At 42.1% G+C, this 24,662-nt stretch overlaps 1 protein-coding gene across 2 annotated transcripts in view; it reads right to left on the bottom strand.

Annotated features, from left to right (window-relative positions):
- Positions 1 to 24,662, bottom strand: part of LOC147701721 (BAR/IMD domain-containing adapter protein 2-like) — a 389,617-nt gene that overhangs the window by 95,381 nt on the left and 269,574 nt on the right. For both annotated transcript variants that reach the window (XM_086930340.1, XM_086930341.1), the window contains exon 10: positions 13,418 to 13,619. In XM_086930340.1, the coding sequence (XP_086786466.1) occupies positions 13,418 to 13,619 (202 nt within the window). The remainder of the gene's footprint in view (positions 1 to 13,417; positions 13,620 to 24,662) is intronic.

The following is a 24,662-nucleotide window of genomic DNA, read 5'->3' as shown; positions in this document are numbered from 1 at the left end:
CTAAATGTTCTTCCGTTGAGACCTAGCTATTTGGCCGATGCCAGGTGGAGCTACTTGATAGCTATAGAGGAGATGGGCTGTGGACTTCCCCTCTCGGCCGTCACCTACCCCGCCGGACTTTGGGCAGTCTCTCCCTCATCTCTCCATTCTATTTCCCTCCTACCCCTTTACCCTACCCCCTCTCCCTTCTAGGCTCCTTTTATCTCGACTTCACACTCTTGAAATGTTTTTCTAGTAACTGATGTAACTGGTAACTGATGTAATTTTGTAACTTTGTGGAACCTTATGTAAAGCGCTCTGATACCTCCGGGTCTAGCGAGCGCTATATAAAACTCAAATAAATGAAATAAATCCTGTGGAGCAGCTTACTCACACCTGAAGATTTAACGGTGAAAGTCCAGGTGAAAATGAAGTAATACTAGAGGAATCAGACCCAGAATTGCTGATCCTACTATAATTATTCTGCTTGCTCCTACCAAACGCCAGGTTACTGTAGACTCCACATTAGATGCCCAATGTTCAAACAAATTTTGCAATCGCAGACTCTGCGATTATCAACACTACTGGGTTTGCAACCTCAAAGTGTATTTTGGGAATTTAAGAAATGCATTTTGAAAGTCGAAAAGCATTTATGACTTGCAAATTGGGTTTACTGGCCCATATTGAATTATCATTAGGAAAGGGCATGAAAGGGGAGTTTCTTCAGAACTGCGAGTTGCTATTGTATGCATCAATGGTTTGCAACCATATTTGCTGTCACAAACAATTCTTTAGTTAACAAGACCTCAAAGGAGGTGGTACCCGATTTACAAAGAGGAAGATGTCCCATGGGGACAGCTCTTTATGAATGGTGTTGGCAGCTGTGAGGAGGAGTAGGCAGTCATTTGGGGGGCACTGTTTGTTCCCCAGGAACTTTTACAAAATGGGCAAGTTTCTTAAAGAAGTGCCAGATATTTTAAGAAACATAGGGTACTTTTTGAAAAAAAATGTTTCCAATTTTGGAATGCAAGCACAGGAATGGTGGAGTGCTGATCCTTGCAGGACACCATCCCCATGTTTGTAGCCAATCATTGAATGTTACAAGTAGCAACAAAATTATTATTCATTAGACAGGTCATTCTGCGACCCACCCCACCCCCGCAACTGGAGATTCTTGCATTGTGAAGCAATAGTACATAGGTATCATCACAAAATTAAATTTGCAACCACTTTTTGCAACCACTCTTTTGATATCAAACCCACTGTACTGTGAACTTTTCAATAAAGTACAAATTGTTATTTTTTTTTTTAAGGTTTCTTCAATCCTCATCAAACCATCCTCAAAATAGCATTTTAATATTTCAGAAACAATGGCTGCATTTCTGAAATATATTTAAATCCGATATCTGATCTATAGGTTATGCTGAGTTAAGGAAAATTAATATTGATTTTGCCCCTTCATAAAAGAGGCCATTTACTACTGTGATTGTTCTTTCATGACTCGCATTGAGGCGTTTAAGTATTTCTATGTAAATGAACAGCAGCCTTGATTTATCAGTCATGTATATATAGGGGGTTTTCCCAAACATAGTCACTGGGACCTGGGTTATGTAAGTACTGAGAGGGGGGGGTCCCAGCGTAAGTATAACAGTGAACACACAATTTACAAAATAATTTAAAAAGACAATGAATCAATCCACATTGTTTTTATTCACAATGGGGATAGGTATATCGAATATAGTATCAAATGATTACAAATTATAATCGGTTGTACAGTGCCCCAAGGGGAGAGGAGGAGGTGATTGGGTGAGGATAGTGCGGTAAAGGGAATTGTGACAGTAAAATCAACCAAGTATCAGAGATGCATTTGTATGTGAATTTCAATATACAAAACAAAAGACCATAGGTTCAATGCATCACTAAACATATATCATGCTTCACAAATTACATTCAATGTTGAGATATTGGCGTGAAGCTGATAAACAAAGAGCTATTGTCGACGTTTCGACCCTCAATAGTTCGCAGGGATTAGTAGTACCCTTGCTGTGGGGTCTTCATCAGGACAGGGTGCGGGGCAGGCAACCTAATCAATATATATTAAAGGGATTGTTTAATAGTTGCTCAACTGGTCGTGAGACACAATACGTTTCATTAAATAAAAGTCATAAGCACACAAAAGAAGGGGATAGAGCATACCATTTTAGTTGATGCTCATCTGGTAAATAACGGACAGGAATAGCGTCTCAGGAAAATTGTTCAATTCTTAAGAAGGAAAAATTAAAAGAATTCATTTAGTTGGTGATGACCGGTAGGTCTGGAAGTGGAGGAATAGACATGTCGTTATTCGCACCATTAATAGGCATGGCAGTGCATTACATAGCCCGTATATGTAAATAAAATTGACTTACAATGAGGACGTTTTGTGAGCGGTGGAGGTCGAATCGGGCCCGGGGACGGTGGATATGGCATTATCTGGAACTGCCATGCCTATTAATGGTGCGAATAACGACATGTCTATTCCTCCACTTCCAGACCTACCGGTCATCACCAACTAAATGAATTCTTTTAATTTTTCCTTCTTAAGAATTGAATAATTTTCCTGAGACGCTATTCCTGTCCGTTATTTACAAGATGAGCATCAACTAAAATGGTATGCTCTATCCCCTTCTTTTGTATGCTTATGACTTTTATTTAATGAAACGTATTGTGTCTCACGACCAGTTGAGCAACTATTAAACAATCCCTTTAATATATATTGATTAGGTTGCCTGCCCCGCACCCTGTCCTGATGAAGACCCCACAGCAAGGGTACTACTAATCCCTGCAAACTATTGAGGGTCAAAACTTCGACAATAGCTCTTTGTTTATCAGCTTCACGCCAATATCTCAACATTGAATGTAATTTGTGAAGCATGATATATGTTTAGTGATGCATTGAACCTATGGTCTTTTGTTTTGTATATTGAAATTCACATACAAATGCATCTCTGATACTTGGTTGATTTTACTGTCTCAATTCCCTTTACCGCACTATCCTCACCCAATCACCTCCTCCTCTCCCCTTGGGGCACTGTACAACCGATTATAATTTGTAATCATTTGATACTATATTCAATATACCTATCCCCATTGTGAATAAAAACAATGCAGATTGATTCATTGTCTTTCTAAATTCTTTTGCAAATTGTGTGTTCACTGTTATACTTACGCTGGGACCCCTCCCTCTCAGTACTTTGATATATCAGTCAGCACTGTGTGTGCAGTTGTGTTGTCCAAGCGTTGGGGATTGGGAATTCGTTTATCGTTTAATCTGTTCACTCAGCCCCCTCTTAATAGTGTGTCAGCTGCATCATATGATTGAGAAAACCGGATGGAAAATAAGGTGAGAATAGAAGTTGAAAGCATTTTGAAAAATGATAGATCACGTGACTCTTCATATCTAGAGTTCTTAAACTTCTGTTAAGATATACAGCATTTTAATTGAGAGATATTATGTTGAAAATTTAATTGTTTAAGCACCATTCTTTCGAAGTCTTCTTGAGTCCCAACATCCCTAGAAAAGGCAAGGTTTGCCTGGGGCACCATTCAAGTATTGGAATTTTTCCTTACTTTCCCTGCAGAATCTCTGGAGTTTTAGCGAATTCATATGATAATTGCGCTGCAACCCCCATAATCTAGCCTTGACTTTTTGAACTTTTTGTCCAGTTCTGGAGCAGTAAAAATTTGGTCATAGATATGTCATGCATATACATTCATGCACCTATCTACAACATTTATATTCAAAGTTTGGTCTAATTCTATTAACGTGGATGGCACATTTAAATGAATTAACCATATGTATGCATTCTGATCATCAAGAAGTTACCTATAAGTGTATTAGGCTAATCAATAGACTAATGTAATCATGTTCATTATATAGTCACATTTATTAATGATGTTTTCCTTCCATTGATTCATAATGTTGTAAAGTGCATCCATTCTGATTATACTTAGAATGACAATAGACCTTAAACTGGAAGTGTTTGCTTTAACACCATCAGTATGTTGTTTCTTTCCTGTGCAAGTGCATTATTGTGATTCTCGTTTGTTAGAGAAAGGCTTATTGTTATTTATTAGGCTGTTGATAGTGGATAGTGGAGCAATGATGTGAGAGAAGGCCTCCTTTCCATGGTGTATCAGGAGGATGCACCATTCAAGGTTAACAGCAGTGTACCTAATTGCATGGAGATGGTAACTTAGGGAGTACGCTAACGCCCCTCAAATGCAGTTACTGGATTGGCTGTCAGTGGTGGGAAGAGATATGGACATTCTAGAAACTGTAGACTTTCTTTAGGTCGAGCCTTGGCAGCGCGCAGGCGCTGTCCACAAGACTTGCTGAAATAGTTAAACCACTGTATTCCCACCTCCTGCTTACGATTGGTTCATTCCAGCATCGCACTTCTTTGCTGCCTCCTGTCTCATTCCCACAGCCGATAGCTCACTTCCTTTGAAGGCTCAGGAGCACCTGTAAAGTACAGCGTACTTACGCTTGCCTTTGTTATCTCCTGTGTGTGAGAGCTGTTTTATTTATCTTTATTGATGCTTTTGACCGGTTTCTACTTTTGCTTGTATTGATTCCACTTCTGCTTTGCGTTATAAACTCTCCCACACCCTCCGAGTGCTCACAACCCCTGCAGCAGTCATCAGATATTGGAACAGATTAGAATTGACTTGTTTTCTATGATTTTGTAAGCATCAATTATTACATTGTTTTTCTTGTGCAGTAAGCAAAGTGAATTAGTTTAGTTGATCCATGCATTCTTTTTGAATTATTCCATATTTTGGTGTGTATTATCAGCATGGAACAAAGGTGGCATGCACAATTTTTTTTTTACTGCAACGAGCATTGCCATGAAAAGAGGTATTTGACTTTCAGCCTTTTACTCATTTTCTCAATCATTCCTCCCAAAGTGTTTGACTTCAAGCGCCCCTCCCCTCCCGTGTCAAGCTCATGGGGACTTAATTAGGCGCCAAATCTGTACGTTTCTTCATTTAATTCTTCATTTAATTCACCATTTTGTTTCTAGTGCGCAGCTACACTACGGCACTCCCATGTTTTACGATATCAGAAACACTTCGAGGAGTAGTAAAAATGGAAGCAATCCCAATGGATGACAAATTAAATGAAATTAAATTAAATGAAAATGGGATTTGTAGAGCGCTACAGTTGCCCTGAGCGTCCAGGCGCTGAAGCTAAAAACAGAAGATGCCCTCAGAAGGTTACTGCTTACTGAACAAGAAAGTTTTTTGCTGTTTCAGGAAACTAGTTAGGTTGGAATTATCTTGCATCTGCAGAGGGAGGGTGTTCCACAGTTTAGATACATTGTAGGAGAACGAACGTCCTCCTGCTCTGGCTCTAAAGATTCTGGGGATTTTGGCTAGTGAAGCGGTTGAGGAACGAAGTGTCTTGTTGGGCAGATATGGAGAGACCAGGGAGAAGTTGATTTCTGGGCCCATTTTCCATAAGGTCTGGTGAGCAATGCATAGAGCTTTAAACTTCACTCTGTCCCTGACAGGTAACCAGTGTAAAGTTCTTAGGCCAGTTTTTATTGAGGTCCTCCGTGGGACTCCTAATAGAGCACGAGCAGCACAGTTTTGAGTGTGCTGAAGTTTTTGTAGGGTGTAGACAGGTGCTCCAAGATAGAGGGCATTATTAAAATCCAGACAGGATTGGACGAGGCCCTGTATGATTATTTGGCTGGCCTCAAATGGGAGAAGGGGAAGAATTTTTTTGATCACCCTAAGGAGGCCGAAACAGGTGGCCGACACCTTGGTGGCCTGTGTGTTAAGGCTCAGCGACTTATCGAGCCATACCCCCAGACTTTTGATATTATCTCTCGTGGTTGGAGCCGCACCCATGCTTGTGGGCCATATCAGCTCCAAAGTAAAGGGGGCCGCCGGGCCCAGGAGCATGAGCTCGGTTTTGTCGTCGTTGAGCTTCAGACATGAGCTCATCATCCAGCTCTTTACATCCTCCAGGCAAGCCGCTAGATTGGGTGGTGATTGGAGGCCGCTCTTCTGTGCAAGGGAAACCACCAGCTGGGTGTCGTCCGCATAAGAGATGACATTGACACCATGCGGACGAACAATCCCAGTTGCGGCCTCATGTAGGCGTTGAAGAGCGTAGGGCTCAAGGATGAACCCTGCGGGACTCCGCACACCAAAGGCCTACTTGATGATACGGATGTGCCGTCAAAGACCTGGAAGGTTCTGTCCGATAGGAAAGACTCGAACCAGACCATGGCTTCTCCGGACACATATAGACTGCGTGATTTTTGCTTTGTGTCCTTTATTGTCTTGTTTGTCATTATAAAAGAAGGGCAGCACGGCACTCACATATGATGGAAATAAGTAGTTGTGCACAAGTGAAAAATACATCACTTTCTTTTTTACCTTTCACGAGTTTGGTTTACCCAGAGGATATATTTCTATGATAATTTTTGTCATGGTTTACTCTATCCTTCCAGATAGTTTTTGAAGAAATATACCAAATAGGTATTGTAATCATGCATGTTTAAATGCACATTCACCTTGATATTAATCAGGTAGACCATTTAGGATAACAAAAGAGTGGTGACAGGGATCAATCGTTTTGGTCCTGAAAAGAAGCCTAGGGGAAGGCTTGAAACATGTAGACCAAGGAGAAAATCACTCATTATAGTGTACATTTCTCTACCCCCTCCCCCTTTTAACAATACCAGCCACAGGAATTATTAAAGTATTGTGTCCACGTAGCCCGGTATTTTTTAACTCACATTTTTTTTTTCTGACCCTTCCACTCTCACAAATAACACAAAGTATTACTTTCCCACCCACCATCAGAAGAATCCCTTCTCTAGCACGCTTCAAAAAGGAGGCCAAAACTTTCCTCAAGGGTAAATTCCTCGTCTAAGTTCTGCCTTCAACCACCACAGTGTGCCTGACTAATCTAAGACTATCGCCTTTTCCTCAGATCATCAATTCACTCCACTGAGAAAATGTGGGGCTTTTGTTTTTACTGATTCTAACTGTAATTGTAACCATACACTTGTGTCCTTTGTCCCCTACGGTCCCAGCACCCCTGCCCCTCTCCAACCATTTTTGTATATTTCTGTACTCTAAGCCTTTTTGTTTGTTCACCTCTGTAAACCGTGTAAAGCACTCTGATACCCTCACGGGTCAAGTTCACGCTATATAAAACACTAAAATAAAATAAATAAAATAACATAAAAGTACTCTCACGTCTCCGTTGGTCGCAGCACGTGCTGTCCTGTAGTGGGGCGGGAAGAACGCGATGATGAAGCATGCCACCAAGAGACCTTTTAGTGGGAGAGGGTTATTTTAAGAAAACTCATCGTTTTCTATAACATACTAAAAGCAATCACTGGAAGTACAACTATTTTCGTGAATGAAGGGTGGACTTTCTTTGGTTTTTCTCGATTTCTAAGGGAGGCTGAGTCCACAGCACACCCAACCTCTTTTCTCCCTTCCTTGTTCTTGGTTACTATTCTTTTTAATTATAACATATTGTGTTGTGTATTATCAGGACAGAGCACAGGGGACATGCACAATTTTTTTATTACCACAGTTTAATGAATGAATGTGGGTTTATTTGTTTACTTTTTCATCAAACCAGCACTGTCCTGTGTGCTTTAGTTACTGTGGTATAGAAAAGTAACTATCTTCTGCCACTGGTGCATTTGGATAAGCGGCAGGAATTTCGTCTGTCACATGCACTGGTTTCAATTTTGAGAAAGTGGCGTGAAAGTTTCACAGATTGGGAGAGTGTGTCAACATATGCTTCATTCAGTGATACAAGGAAACCCTTGTTTCAAGTTCTAACTGAGTATTCCAGATCACACTGCCTGAGCAAGCAGCCTAAAACATTGTGGCCACCCAACATATAAGCAGAGTTAAATATTTTTAACATTCAATTATAGTGCATAATTGTTTGTAGTTCTATGTCCGCAAGGGAAAAGCGTGCACAGTTTAGAATATCATTAATAACATTTTAAAGTACTTGCTGATAATAATCGTCCTCCAAAGTGTTGGGGGACAGCAATATTCCACACAACACCACACAATTCAATGCCACACCATTCTGCACCACACAACATAATTATACTCCAATTAATGCCACTCAGCGCCACACAATCGCACTACACATAATTACACTCTACTGAAAATAACATAAATACACCCCACATAAATGCACTCTATACCACATACCAGCAATCCACGTAAATGCACTCCACACCATAACACATCATTCCAATAAGCATAATTTTGGTCAACGACACACACTTCCATGCCAAACAATTCAACTCCACATATTTCCAATACACACCACATAATCCCACACCAATCCACATATTTCAAAGACATAACACAATTCCACAACACACCACATACCTTTATTATACACCAAAGATTGCACATCATACCACAACTAACAATTCCAACACAACCCACATAATTCCCCTCCACACCACATACATCCACTACACTCCAAACCAAAACACATTACCATTTACAATACCAATAGCTCTAACTCTTGCAATTGTGAGACCTATTGCATGGCAAATGCTTGTTTAATTAGTGTTACTTAAATAGACCCCAACCTGCTAGACTTCTCTGAGCGTGATCCTTTATGCTGAACACTATTTGACTTTCTTTTGAACCTTCTATTATTCTCCTATAGAAACCCCATTTAGAGAGTATTGAGTTTAGCATATGCTTGGATTAGAAAGGGATTTTTTTATGGAACACCGGATTGCGACAATCAGATTTCTTTGCACAGTGGCTGTTTCTAACGTGTATGTGTTTTTACTACAACTTAATTTACTGGCTCATTTTGGTCTCAAGACTTGAGTCTTGCTCCTCATTGTGGAGTCACATTGGCTTCACCTGACACTGAAATGAAATTCCATTGCTGGCTTCCTTTCAACGCTTCAAGTTGACTCGTAAAGGTCCATTAGACAATGGGGAAATATATTTGATGACTTCACTAACAAAATCAGTTTCTGATATCCGCGCTCCTTCAGTGGGTAGTACCCTCGCTCAAATTTTCGGAAGGAATTTGTAAATTCACCAGCCTCAACTGAGCACTAATTGTGAATACATGAAAATAAAAGCTTTCCTCTACCTTATACTGAATAATTCATCTTAACCTTACCTCCAAGTCTGAGAGTGGTGCAGCAGAGGGGCCGTGTGCCTTAAAGAAAGCAGGGAAAATGCCACCCTTCCATTAGGTGGTTAATAACAAACAGCTAGAGGACCTCTCACATGTGCTGCACTAGTGATAGCTAGGCACCTGGGGCAGTATTATGAATGAGGCATGCTGTCTGTGTTTGGGACATGGTGCACCTTTCACAAGGAACAGTGCACTGTCTTACAGAGAATGTGCTGCTCCTCTGTCAGCTGCGAGCTCGCACTGACTTGAGCAGCACATTCAAGTGAAATATGGAGCAGCTATTTGAAAGCTGCTCCGAGTTTCACAGTGCAGGAGGCATCCCGCCTGCATTTTGAAGAGGGGAGAGAGATCTCCTTGCATGCGGGTACACTGAGTGACTGCACCCGACTGCCAAGGGATGTCTGGAGGAGGGTGGTCAATGGGGCAGCATTTCTCCCCCCAGAGGGCTGCCTGTAGGACCACTTTTTGTGACCCACCTTCAGTGTGCCTCCTAAGGGGATGTTTGTTTCTGCACCCACGTCGGTAATACGGCGTGGGCACAGAGGCAAAGTCATTCCTTCATTTTCATGGGGCCATGCCCCCATGCAAATGATGGAATGCCCTCTTTTGATAGTGCTGGCACAATATGTATGCCATCATTATCAGTATTCTATAAGGTGCTGCACAAGCATTGTGGCCCTTTCGGTAATACCATTGTGCTCTGGGGACACACAAAGCGGGCACAATTTAAAATATAGCTCTAGAAATCACTGAACTGTGTTCCCAGAAATGTACCTTGGGGTGCAGAGCAGAGAGAGAGAAAGACTGAGAAGGAAAGAGAAAGACTGTGAGAGAAAGAGAGAGAGAGTGAGCAAGAGTGTCTGGTGTGTGTGTGTTTAGTTGTGCCTTTTGCCTTAAACACATTTTCCCATCACTCCAGCCTTCAAAATGTGAGTAAGATTGGATGAGGATTGTGGAAATCATGAGTGCACTGTTGACTGTGCCAATTGTAGTTTATTTTGAGATAGTGTACGTCTGGCAACGGTGTGTAACTCCTTTTCCAGAATTACCACCGCTATCTATTGTTTTAATATCAGGTTAACAAAATTTATTTTGTGCATTCTATGGTGAATTGGGTAAGCGTGAGTAAGTAAATTTTGTAATAGAGGACACAATACATTTCTAACCACCTACATGTGTTTACATATGATTGTAGTCAATGCTGTGAACGTGCCAGCCGCTATACACTGTAATGACTAGACGATACATAAATCTATTCTAATCGCACCAGCCACTGTCCAATATGACTCATCTCTTTACCATAAGAAGCAGAACCAAATACAATATTAGCAGACAACTTTGACTCTGATAAACAAGTATCTCTCTGAACTGGAAAGGCTGCTCAGATTCTGGAAGTGATACCTTACAAATGGAGGCAAGGGTATACAAATGTACATACCAAAACAGAGCATACAAAACTGTAGCTAGCGGATGTATGACGTTACAACGCATACTTTTACTCCGCATACCATTACAACGCGGTATTTACAACGCATACCGTTACAACGCATAGCGCTTTGGGGTGCTGGATAGTGGTAAGTATAATTTACTATTCTAACTCCAGTCCCCGTGGACCCTAGGGAAGGTGTTGGATAGTAAATTAAACTTACCTCTTATCCTAGAGCGCCCCCCAGCGCTATGCGTTGTAATGGTATGCGTTGTAATGCCTGCGTTGTAGTGGTAGTGCGTTGTAAAAAATGCGTTGTAACAGGTGCATACCGTAGCTAGCAAGCACTAGCAACTTAGGGATTCTACAGCAGGACTAATTTCACAACACTGCTTTTCAACGCACTTCTCAATTACTCCGAAAGGTGAAAATAAACATCTGGTAAGACTTGAAGTTGATTTTGATCATTAACCCCTGCTGCTGACGGTGTATCAGGAGCCGGCATGTGCATTTGCACTCAGCACTAACATCTGATGTGACCTGTGGGCCACAAGTTCAACCCTTGCCCACCTCTGCTTTTCATCTTCATGAGGAGATCACATAAGTACAATTAAACTGGATAAGAGCAACACCTGTTACTTAAAGCACTTAGAAAAGACAGAATTCCGGTGCGGAGCTCCATATGAAACACCATTGGTCGCAGAGGGCTAGGTGTGTGCCCTCACTTTTTAAATTTTAGAAAAACAGTTCCCCTACTTTTTGTGAAAAGACAACCGTCCCGGGAAAGTACATTCCAAATATTGAAATGCTCCAGCTAAAGTGTAAGGCAGGGAGTCCTCCATGCCGTGAAACCAAGGGAGGGGCAGAGCTAAACAATTCTTCTTGCCAGGGTGTCTGCTTCCCTTAAAAGAAAGGTAAATGCATGTAACTGGTCAGTCTGCAAAAGTAAAAGGTGCTCAGAAGCGGGTTTTGGCTTTAATTGATGGAATCACTTGAAGCTTTCTGATGACACGCATTTATTATTTTTGAGAGGTATTATAAGGTAGCTACCAGCTAAACTGTGAAGTGTGTGCTTTTAAAAGACAGTCACTATTAAAATTTGCAATACATACAGTCTGGGTATTACTAAAATCTATAATATGGAAGCTTTTTTTTTTATCCTAAACCTTTTTGCTTACTTTATAGAAGCCTATCTTATCTATTGTACTATTATAAAGAGAGAACACAAACCTTTGAGCCAGGTAAACTACAAAAGTAATGCACCAATCACTACACCCAATACACCATTTGAAAGGGGAAATGTGGCAGAAGGACATAGGCTATAGATATGTACACCATATACATTAAAAAAGCAAAAACGCCAAAAGTGGTAAAGTAGTCCCTTGGGGGCGTGGTCGTGGGTGTCTCAAACAACAAATGTGGGCGTTTACAGGGCCGGGCCAAGTGCACATAACAAACATAGGCCAAGCAACTTCACAGCACACTTACATATGCACACAGAGCGGAAATGCGCTTTCACTGAATTTAGATGCACAATATGCAGACAGAGCGGAAATGAATTTCTAACAAACATTTGCAAATCCCAACACATACAGCGGAAATGCGCTTTCAATGAATTTAAATTCACACATACAGCGCGGTAACACCAATATACAAAAACAGCAGAGGTGCGCGCTATAAGAAGTATACACACATTCGTTGCAGTTACCCAGACAACATTGACGCCTTCGCATTAAAAACCGGGCGGGCCTTCCATCGACGAGGAGTGTCAAATGACGCCACACATGGGGCAGGATTAATCGCATACTACACCAATCACAACGCACTAAAGAAACACACACGAGTTCGGCTTACCAAAAAAAAAGTCTTTAACCATTGGCCATTGACCAACGACGTCACAGGGGGGTAAACACAAACAAAAAAAGCTGACATTTCTTAACGGAGAAACGCAACCGACTGCGCATTTACGAGACTTTCCTCACATCTTGCGGACAAGATAAAACGCTTACAATAAGACATACGAATAACGAAAATAACACAACTGCCCATAATCACTCGAGCACTGCCAGGACTTCACCACACAATTGACAAAACGAAAGGTAAACTTCTTTGAAGGGATACAAAAACGAACACACGGAAAGAGCCTTCGAAAGAAAAAAAAACATTAAACAGGTGACACAACACTTTCCTCACATCTTGCGGACAACATAAAACGCGGAAAACAATACATACAAATTAAAAAAATAACACAAGTGGGCCAAATCAGTTGAACAGGGCCAGGACTTGCACAGACAACTCTTCTGCGGGGCGGGCGGGGGCCCTGAAGCAGCCTTTTGCTCCTGGACAACGTCGGGACGGGCTGCTAGTATTGTATACAATGCAAGTTTAAAATAATGACTTACATGTTCACAATGCCTTCACTCAAAGACTGGCACCTTCTATCCCAAAGCATACACAAGTCATTATTCTCCACTGCACCAACCAGGATTCAATTCTGTGGCTTTCTGGGGCAGTGCATTAACTAATAAAGGTCTTATAATGTACGGTAGGGCATTTCCCACAGATTAAAATAACTTGCTTTTAACTTTTATTTAAGCTGGGCCCTATTTTATATGTAGTTACCCGAAAGACCGAAAAAAAGTAACAGAATATATATTTTTTTGCTTCCCTTTTTGAGCAAGCTCCCACGCTCACTCACCTCGCCTCCATTTTACTTAGCATCACAGTTCCAACACTTTTTTAATGCACTTTGACCACTGTTAAACACACATTATTATTATTTGCGCCGCTGGTGCACTCACGCTTTGGTGGCCTCGTTCTCTCCGTAGTGCCAGCCATCCCTGGCCTCGGGCACTAGCAGCAGGATGACGTCATTCTCCTGGAAGTTGAGAAGGGTGCTGTTCTCACCAGCAGCATGAGAGAAGATGGCCTGGACCCGCCGCCGTTCCACACGAGGGGGCAGAACTGAGAGAGGACTGATCCGTGGTAAGGTCTTGTTTTCAACTGTACAGGAAGAAAGAGATGGGGGGGGACGGTTAAAGTGCATGTTAATGGTTTACATAAGATTAGTACCTGCAGAGATTTAAGTGGGATTAAAAAAATGGGGGGGGGGGGTATATAATTTCCTATAGTGTGCGACCCCATTGGTATTTTCATTCATCCCTGAGTTTTCTGTTATTGAATACAGATATATAACACAACAACTTACTTACTTCTACAACCAGCCAGGACTATTGATTTTGTCAGTGGTTGTTGGCTATTTAAGATAAATGAGTAGCAACAATGACTTTGTTGTAAATAATTAACATTGAAAATGTTTCAGTTCCTAAATCCTTGAGACTGTGAATTAAATATTACTGAGGCCTGTGGGAGTGGTAGCGGTCTACAGAGTGTCTCGATCACTCATGTTATGGTCGCATGTTAGCCAATTAATCCCTTTTTCTCTCTACATCTCCTCCACGGGCATATCTTACACCTCATCTCTTTCCTCTTCAGCACCTTCTTTTCTCTCTCTTCTAAATGCACTCCCTTGCATCTCCTTCACATCACCACCCCCAAAAATACAATGCACTTCAATTTCTTTTTCTTTTGCCTTGTCAATATTTTGACTTCTGTGCACCTCCTTCACGCACTTTTGAATAGAAGCACTGATGCACCTGCAAAATGTGACTATTGGTGTGTGCGTTCTGCAGACAGGCCAAGGATTGGATAACCATTTATTCTGAAAACCTTTTTGACCCACTGACAGATACTGTTAGAAATACTCACTGCTTTCAGCCGCAACCTCAAACCTCTCAGTCATGGCCTGTTATGAGCACATGGGCCCTGATTTATGAAGAAGTGATGGAGCAAACCATAAAAAAACAACTGGCTGTGCTGTGTCACATGGAGAGGGCCGGAATGCACCATATCTCCAACTATATGGCGCATTCCTGCTCTCTCCCTGAACTGGCCCTCACAGTGCAACCTAGCACCATCAGAGGTACCCTTGCACTATGGGGCAAGGGTGCCTGCATTGCAGGCTGGATTATTTTTATGCAGCATGGGACACATTCCTGCACAAACTCAATCCTTAAAGGCTGTAATATATATGTAACAGCCCAAGCTGTGTTATGTGATTGTATGACTTAACAACTACTGCCTAAACCACGACTTCTGGAACAACGAAGGTTAAACCATGACCATTACTTAACCACTACATTATAAACCACTACTTCCTAAACCACGAAAAAATAAGATTTAATGATACTTTTTCTTTTTATGCCATTTTTTTAAATACTAGTTAATATCTGTTTTCAAAAATGAGCACACTCATCATATTCTGTTCGTAATCCGATAGCATTTACGTGTTAAACTCAAAGCAACACTGCCATCTCCTGACATAAACCGGTACATTTATTGTAAACCTTTTTCTTCAACAACCTTAGCTTTACGTAACTATTTCTAATTTATTCATCACGTTTTATTTTTAACTATATATTTTTTTAATCGTATTTGTGGGGGGATTCCCCCCACACCCTTCATCTACCCATTTATATGTTTTCCTTAATTATCCTACGTACAACTCCGGTGTTCTAAAAGTCGTGGTTCCATCCTTCGTTGTTCCGTCGTTCGTGGATGTTACCTTTGTGGTTCAGCCCTCTTCGTTGTTCGCTCTTCGTTGTTCAGGTAAGTCGTTGTTCATACATTGTGGTTAAGGATGTTACCCGTGTTATATATGTGACAGCTTCGCCCCCGATCTATGTTTCCTAACCGAAACTTGGTTAACTCCTACAAACACCCCGTCATTAATTTGGCTCTCCCCACAGACTATAAATTAATTCACTTAAATAGAACGGGGAAATCTGGTGTTGGCATAGAGATTGCCTTCAAGAGTCATTTAAAGTTACAATGGCTTTCCACCTTGAGTGACACTACAATGGAACTGGAATTCTTTAGAGTTGCCATTTCTCCATCTATATCCTGGGATGGGGCACTGCTATACCGGCCCCCAGACCTAAAACAAACTTCATTAACATCCTGATGGAATATATTGCTATGTAGGTGCTGGCCTCCAGCAATTTTATTCTATTGAGGGATTTCAACTTTCATGGTGAAAACGCAACAAACCCGGATGTCCTGAAGCTCATTTCCACTCTAAGCGTTATCGGCCGATCACAAAGGGTATGTGATCCCACCCACTGTGCTGGCCACACATTAGATCTCATTTTCACTAACTCCGAAGGAGTAACAGTACTTTCCCCTCCCTCTGACCTGGACAGATCATTTTATGATCCAAATTTTCCTCCAGGTCTACTCTAAGATAACCTTCTCGACCCCCCAGAAGCCACTGAATTACAGCAGGACCAGGTCCTAGAAAAAGCTTGCCTTGGAAGCCTTTAACAAAACATTCGACTAATTATGCGTAGATCCAGGTCAACTTTATCAAGATCCCTCGGCCCTGTTGGCTACGTTTAACTCCATTTTGGAAAAAATGTTTGATGCAACCATACCGATAAAAAATAGCAATTCTGATACCCGGCGGCTGTCGGCCCCCTGGTATTCAGGCGATCTCAAAAATAAAAAGTCACTATGCAAAGCATTAGAATGACGCTGGAGGAGGACAAACAACACTGCTGACAAACTAGTCTACAAATCATCCCTATCTCATTACCACCAACTCATCAAATCGGCCAGATGTTCTTACCTCCGCACCCAAATTGAACAAGCGGAAAATTCTGCCACAGCACTTTTTAACATAGTTAAGGATTTTCCCTCTCCCCCAGCATGTAAACAGTCACCGCTACAATCTCAACTACAATGTGACTTTATAGCGAATTTCTTCCAGGACAAAATCGCCACAATTTATGCTAAGTTCTATATGGCAAACCCGGTCATCCCGGGTCCCACCATGACCAGTGGCAACCAACTGACATCTATTACCGGTCACCTCAATCAGTTGGAAGCCATCTCAATTGAGGATATAACTAACTTGCTCCTGGCTGCGAAATCAGGCTCCCCAGCGGATCTATGTCCTCCGAGTACCATGTCCCTCCTCATCCCCAGATGTGCCGCTCTAATACAAGAAAATGTTAACTCCTCCATTCATATGGGATGTATTCCAACCACCTGGAAGGAAGCTTTTGTGCGCCCCATTCTGAAGAAATCATATGCTGACCCTCAGGTGCTAGGTAACTATAGACCAATATCTTTGCTGCCACTGTTGGGTAAAACGCTAGAATCAGCCATAAATAAACAACTCAGCCAGTACTTGGAATATAATAACATCCTTGACCCTTCTCAGTCTTGCTTTCGCCCCGGCTTTAGCACAGAAACAGCCATTTTGGTAGTTACCGACTTGCTACGACTCACCCTCGAGGCCGGAGGATCTATGATACTGATCCTGTTAGATCTCTCTGCTGCTTTTGACACCATATCCCATCAATTGCTGGCGGAGAGACTACAGGAGTGCGGCATAGGGGGTGTGGCTTTGCAGTGGCTAAGGAATTTTCTTACGGACAGATGCCAAACTACTATCCTTGGTTCCTTTGCCTCTCAAAAGTTCCTGCTATACAAGGGTGTGCCTCAGGGCTCGTATTTGAGCCCTACGCTCTTCAATGTATATATGGCCCCCTGGCTAAAATTGTGCAACCTTTTGGCTTTGAGATAGTCTCATACGCCGACGATACACAACTGCTATTTCCAATCGGCTCCGATTGCATGGATGAGAAATCTTGGTTCTCAGGAGGAATGCGGGCTATTTCGAAGTGGATGAGGGAACGTTGTCTCCAGCTCAACCCGGGGAAAACGGAGCTAAGGCTCATGGTTAGAGCTGCACACGCCTTGTCAGCTGACTGGTGGCTAACAGAGTTGGGCGAGGCCCCCAACCCTCTCTCCCTGGTAAAAGTTTGGGAATCCAATTGGACCACAAACTTTCCATGAAAGATAATATCAAGTCCATATCACGGTCATGCTATAACAGCCTCCGTCTGCTACACAAAATACTCCCCTTTCTACCGATAGAACACAGCAGAACCGTAATCCAGGCTTTGGTCATGAGTAGGCTTGACTACGGGAATGCTTTGCTGGGCGAAGTAGGAGATACAGCGCTAACTAAACTGCAGGTGATACAAAATACTGCAGCCAGGATGGTTCTGAATCGCCCCCAGGATCTCCATCTCTCCCCCTACTTAGAGAACTACACTGGCTTCCAGTGAAAAAGAGAGCTTTTTTCAAGATCTGCTGTCTCTCCTTTAAAGCCCTCAAAGGGGTAGGCCCCCGTTACCTACAAAACAAGCTGTACAAGCAGACGTCTGAATGTAATCTAAGATCAAATTCACTAGCCCTCCTGAGGGTCCCACGCATCCGTTTGAGTCGCACAGGAGGTAGAGCTTTCTCATACGTCGCACCCAAATTCTGGAACTCGCTACCTGAGGCTCTGTGTAAATCAACATCTCTTCTGACCTTCAGGAAACAATTAAAAACCTCATATATAAAAAGATGGTGCACCAAAAAGGGAGTACTCGAAAGCTCCAATTCGTATTCAAAATTCCTTTATTCAATTCCAATTAAAACAAACTCCTCAGCCAACACGTTTCGTTCACAAAGAACTTCGTCAGGGCTATTCGGCGAAGGAAATATCCCGTAGAATTAAACCCATCGCTGGGATCTACTGAGAGTATGACAAACGATAAATCCACAGTCAAATATCAAAGATTATTATAGCGCATACTTTGCCCAATATCTAGATTGTTTTAAAACTATAATGTTTAGTCCAAATTTATTTATTAACTTTTTTGCTGACACAAGGTTATGAACTGGTCTTTAAACTACGGGATACTACTCTTAAAAGATATTCTCTCCCGCAGTTTAATTCTAGAACTCCCTTAAAGTATGTACTTACGTATACGGAGATCAAAATTGGACCAGAAATCGTAAGGTACTGGAATCATGCTGGGTTTAATACCTTATCAGATTTTTTAAGGGAGGGCATTTGGCTAACTCCTGGGGAGATGCAATATTTGATTTGGGGGAACTTTCTGTTAATGGGTTCTTATATTTACAGATTGTTAGGTCAATTGGACCCTCAGCAAATTTGCTCTTCTATCCCATTATGGGACGATTTGTTTCTGTCTTCACGGACTAGAAAGCCAGGGGAATGGAAACGCTGCTTAGCTCATCAAATTGAACTGGATCTGAGCTCGAAAGCCATTAAAAAATGGCAGGAACAAGAGAATCACGTTCTTTCAGTTAACACTTGGAAGAAACTAAACAGACTTAATTTCGATGTATTGCGGGGCTCAAACTGGAGAAGAATGATATTCTTTAGTAAATGGCTTCTATATTACACCCCGGCTGTCATTGCAAAAATGTACCCCAACATCTCTGCCAACTGTTTTAGATGTCAGCAATGTACCTTAGCTAATTGGTCTCACATTATAGTTCACTGTTCTAAAATTGTGCCTTTCTGGAATGAGATTTTTTTATTTTTGCAAACTCACTGTGAAATCCAGGTTACCTATAATGTTAAATTAATGCTGTACGGTTACGATTCCGATTTGGAATTGGCAGATCAGATGGTCAATCTGTTGTTTATTGCAATGGCAGTGGCAAGGTCCTTGATTTTACAGAACTGGAAATCAATGCAGGTTCCTATGCTCCATGCTTGGCTCCAAAAAATGAAGAACGTAAGAAAGAGTGAATTAGTTTATGCATATCGAATTGGAAGAACGAGGAAGTTTGATAAAGTTTGGAGTTCCTATTTTGAGTAGTTATGGACTAATGTATTAATGCTATTGGTGCCCTTTTTGCCTCTCGGAAGATATTTGAGCTTATTTGTATTCTTTTGATTGCTATATCATTTCATACTCATCTTTTCTTTTGAAACCATGACTCAAAATACTTCAATAAAAAATTTAAAAATAAATAAATAAATAAAAATAAAACGATAAATCCACAGGAGGCCATTAGAATAGTCGTCCGTTCTGAATTAATCGTAAACGTTTATGATTAATTCATTTGCTACATTGCCAGTTACCCGAACTGGCGGCCGAGACCTAGGTCGGACCTTCCCAACGTTATTATACTCCGGGATCTTAATTGGTTACTTCACTTTATTTAGAACGGACGACTTACATGGTTTGTCCAGTGGCCGACTATTCTATTGGCCTCCTCTGGTTTTATCTTTTGTCGTACTCTCAGTACATCCCAGCAATGGGTTTGATTCTACGAGATATTTCCTTCGCTGAATAGCCCTGACGAAGTTCTTTGTGAACGAAACACGTTGGTTGAGGAGTTTGTTTTAATTGGAATTAAATAAAGGAATTTTGGAATACGAATTGGAGCTTTCTAGTACTCCATTTTTGGTGCACCGTCTTTTTATATATGAACTTTGGGATCTGCTTTGCAGGAGAGTATTGGTGCGGCATACTCTGGACGTATTGTGCACAACATATGGACTTACGTATCATACTTTGAAATTTCTTGTGCATAACCTTGGTCAGCCGCTTTTTCTTCTATAAGTAACAATTAAAAACCTTCCTGTTCTAATGTAATGTGCCACTTGAGAAGTTATTTTCCTAACCCGCCTTATGCTATCCCTCAGGTTTAAGCGCCGAGATACCCCCGGGTGTTTCACGCGCTATACAAGAAACCATTAACATAACATAACAGCTTGGGCTCATACTGTTAGAACCTTAGTGAGTCATGATGTAATAAGGATGCAGGAGGCTGGGAGGCGGTTGGAGTGGAAAGTCTGATGACAGCTGGAGTGGCTGGAAGGGACCTTTTCATGCAGCGAATACAGTCCTTCAAAATATACATTACAGAGGCTTTTTCCTGATGCTGAAAGGAAAAAACTAGCAAAAATAATGTTATTTCTCCTTGTTGTACCCTTACTTGGAACAGATACATTTTTGACTCATTCCCAGGTTTATTACTGGTTCTAAATCTTGGAATTCACCTAAGTCCATTGGTGGATGCATTGGAATACCCACGATACACCCATGGAATGCCTTCTCAGGCCAGAGTAACGCAAGGCGGCCAGTTTCACTGCGTTACTTCAGATTTACTATGCCACACAGAGCTACTGAATGTTGCTCTGCCTGGCATAGTGACTCTAATTTAAGGCTTGCGTTGACCATGTGCCACCTTGCACAATGCAAGGTCAATGCAATCCTTTCGTAAATCTGGCTCATGTAGCCAACTACAGTGCTTAATTTGAGCCTGTGGTTTCCAGTGCTCGGCACCGGCACTTAATTGCCAGAACCTGGCCTTATGACCGGTGTCTCATGGTGGCACAGTTTGTGTAATTTAATGAGGAATTGAAAAACAGTTGCTTGTTAATTCAATATACATTCAAACTAACTAATATCTGCCACCCAAACCATTATTAAACCTTGGGCGGCCTTCAACAATCTGATATGCCACAAGTGTAGCAGTGTGATGATGTGCAGTGCGAACTGCGGTGGCCTCCTGATGAGGGACACGGCACTTACGTTTTGTTTTTTTTAATTCACAAATTAAGCACTGACTATGCTTAGAGTATTCACTATACAGTATTATTAGGCTACATGGAAAAAATATAGAAAAACAACATCCTGAAAATAGCTAACACTCTAAGGAAATGTAAGATTAAATAAAAAATCTGAAACAGATTTCATTTGTCAAAATAGCACGTATAATTCAGACCTCTGAATCCCAGAGACAACTGCTGCATAAAAGACACAAAAAACAATGACTTTGACGGCTTTGCATCATGAAAAATAGGAGAATATGAAATGCAATACAAATAAAATCAATTCCTTTAACCAACCAACCCCCCACCTCCCTCCCCACCCCCAGGTGCACCGTCTCCATAGTCCGAAACAACATGTATCTGACCCAGGCTGCTATCAGTCCACACAAGAGCTCAACAGCCACAATACCATTATCAATTGATGAATTATGAGCCACACATAGGGAAATGCAAGGAACAGGAGAGGTCATCCGGCTACTCCGGGGCACAACCCCGGCCCCTCCTCGGCGGTTCCAGCTCCAAACCCTGATAATCCGCCCAGCGCCTCCAGATCTTACAGTGCTTCCTAGGGCACCCTCTAGCCTCAAAGATGGGGAGCTCGAGGCCCATAGTAAAGTCTAGGCCATTTTTCCAGGTCGAGACCGATGGGGCAACCACCGCCTTCCAGGTCCTAGCTATAGCTCTTTGTTTTGCTAATGTGAAGCCCAGGAGCAGGAGACGAACAGTGTTTTTGACATAATATAGGACCCAACAGGGACCCGTTTCAATGTCCGTTTTTAATTATTACCTGATCTGACCCGGCCAACTTAAAGCTCTCAGTACCTGTCTCAAACGTTCACTGAGACCCTTTGAACTCCAGCACTAATCAGCATCTTTTCTGTAGAAAAAACTATTTGCACATTGTCGCTTTGAACAAGGAAGGGTTTGTTTGCTTTTCTCTACATCTTACAGAAGTTCCATAAACGTGCCACACGGTGGAGCTCTACAACTGTCTGATCTTAGTGGTCCATAAACGGCCTATTAGCTTCTCTTTGAAGAAAGGCGTCTTTACTATATTTCCTGGAATGCAGGGCTAACGTGGAAAGCTTGAGGCGTGCGGGGATGCGGTTCCGCATTGTAGCAGCGTACATGGAGCAAGACTCCTTAGATATGTTGTTCATCAATATGCTGTTTCTTTCTTGGTGTTGTGCCTCTTCTTTCAGTCCTCTGGACGGATTGATTGCACACCAAGCGGCTGGTTTATGTGAATTAAAGTACAGTGACATCATAAATGTCTCTCCTGGGGCCCACCCCCTTGTGAGTGGGCCCCAGGAGAGCTTAAACAAGCACCTCTGGTGAGCCCAAGGAAGGAGAGGCAGTGAGGAGAGAAGAGGACGGAGAAGAACGGAGAAAACGACAAACATGGAGAGAGAGAATAGAAGAGACAGACTGGCTAGATAGAGCGCGCTTCACTACTTGGGGATATGGGGGTTATTTACAAATGCATAGGCATCTTAGCTTTACACATGCATATGCTGTGATATATGGGACATAAGGCGTTCTAACTTTAACATTCATAAGCATTATCATTTCATTACCTGCGGTTACAGCTATGAGATAAAACTAAAAGGCCACTGGAATCCACAGCCTGTGGTTGGAGCCGAAATCCATCATTTGCAGGATAGCCGTGAAAACCATAACTCACGCGCCAAAAGAAAAGCTCATGACCTTACTGTTAATGTCTTAGATGCAACTGCAAAAGTCGTAAATAATCTTACAGATGAGATTGCATATGACATTACCCCTAACTATCTCAGAGACGACTACGAATAAATTCAGAATTATGTAGTAGTTTGAGTATGTGTTGTTGTCTAGGGACGTTGTGCTTGTAGGTGCTGTCATCTCTTGGTATAAATATTCTGAGATCTAGGCATTGCATTGTTTTAAATTCATACACATGACAAACCAACATGACAAAAGCCATATATTCAAGGGGTTGATCTAGTCAGAGGGGCATATATCCAGAGGGGCCTTTCTATACTTTTGCTGAGAAAGGGGAGGGGCAGCATGACCCGATCGGGCTTCCCATGACCACTCAGTCCTCCCAACAATTGTAAATAAATATCATAACACACTATGCACATCAGCATATACATTACATATATATATACATGTATATATATATATGTATATATATATATATATTAAGGCTCCAGGAAAAGATGCAAAGCACTCTCGGGACAAGTTTCAGGTGGGTTTATTTCAGCAAATGCATTTCGGCATCAAGCCTTCTTCAGTGCTGATCGTCTAGGCATCTGGCATCACACAGATTTTGAATGCTCATTTGCAGGATCTTATTGGAGGCACACAAAATCATGGGCAGTGACGAAGGACTAATGGGTTAAGGTGAGATACCTTTCTCCCTGTGGCGGCCATGATAGCATGTCTTAGATGATTTCTCGCATGTCTCATGCCGCCTCCGGTCCCCCGAAGCTGAATCTTCCATTGTGCCTCTCAGTTGCCGGTACCACAGTCAATTGTTCCTCGCCAGCCTCAGATTCAAATGTTGCATCCCACAGGTTTCAGTATGGATTACTGACAACCTCCAATTCGATAATTGGCAGCAGTAGCTGACCGGATAGCTCTCTTTGATCCTCGGCGGTTCAGGCAGCATTATATAAACGCTCCAAGTCTCACCCAAAAGCTGCTGAACTCGCGGCGGGTGCCCTTCATCTCAGACGTGTGGGTGAGTCACGTTAAAATATTAAGGCTCCAGGAAAAGATGCAAAGCACTCTCGGGACAAGTTTCAGGTGGGTTTATTTCAGCAAATGCATTTCGGCATCAAGCCTTCTTCAGTGCTGATCGTCTAGGCATCTGGCATCACACAGATTTTGAATGCTCATTTGCAGGATCTTATTGGAGGCACACAAAATCATGGGCAGTGACGAAGGACTAATGGGTTAAGGTGAGATACCTTTCTCCCTGTGGCGGCCATGATAGCATGTCTTAGATGATTTCTCGCATGTCTCATGCCGCCTCCGGTCCCCCGAAGCTGAATCTTCCATTGTGCCTCTCAGTTGCCGGTACCACAGTCAATTGTTCCTCGCCAGCCTCAGATTCAAATGTTGCATCCCACAGGTTTCAGTATGGATTACTGACAACCTCCAATTCGATAATTGGCAGCGGTAGCTGACCGGATAGCTCTCTTTGATCCTCGGCGGTTCAGGCAGCATTATATAAACGCTCCAAGTCTCACCCAAAAGCTGCTGAACTCGCGGCGGGTGCCCTTCATCTCAGACGTGTGGGTGAGTCACGTTAAAATATTAAGGCTCCAGGAAAAGATGCAAAGCACTCTCGGGACAAGTTTTGCCTAGACGATCAGCACTGAAGAAGGCTTGATGCCGAAATGCATTTGCTGAAATAAACCCACCTGAAACTTGTCCCGAGAGTGCTTTGCATCTTTTCCTGGAGCCTTAATATTTTAACGTGACTCACCCACACGTCTGAGATGAAGGGCACCCGCCGCGAGTTCAGCAGCTTTTGGGTGAGACTTGGAGCGTTTATATATATA

This window comes from Lissotriton vulgaris, chromosome 7 (assembly GCF_964263255.1).
Source record: "Lissotriton vulgaris chromosome 7, aLisVul1.2, whole genome shotgun sequence".
Classification (NCBI taxonomy): domain Eukaryota; kingdom Metazoa; phylum Chordata; class Amphibia; order Caudata; family Salamandridae; genus Lissotriton; species Lissotriton vulgaris.
The sequence above is the reverse complement of the archived record's forward strand: the minus strand, read 5'-3'. Positions and strand labels throughout refer to the sequence as shown.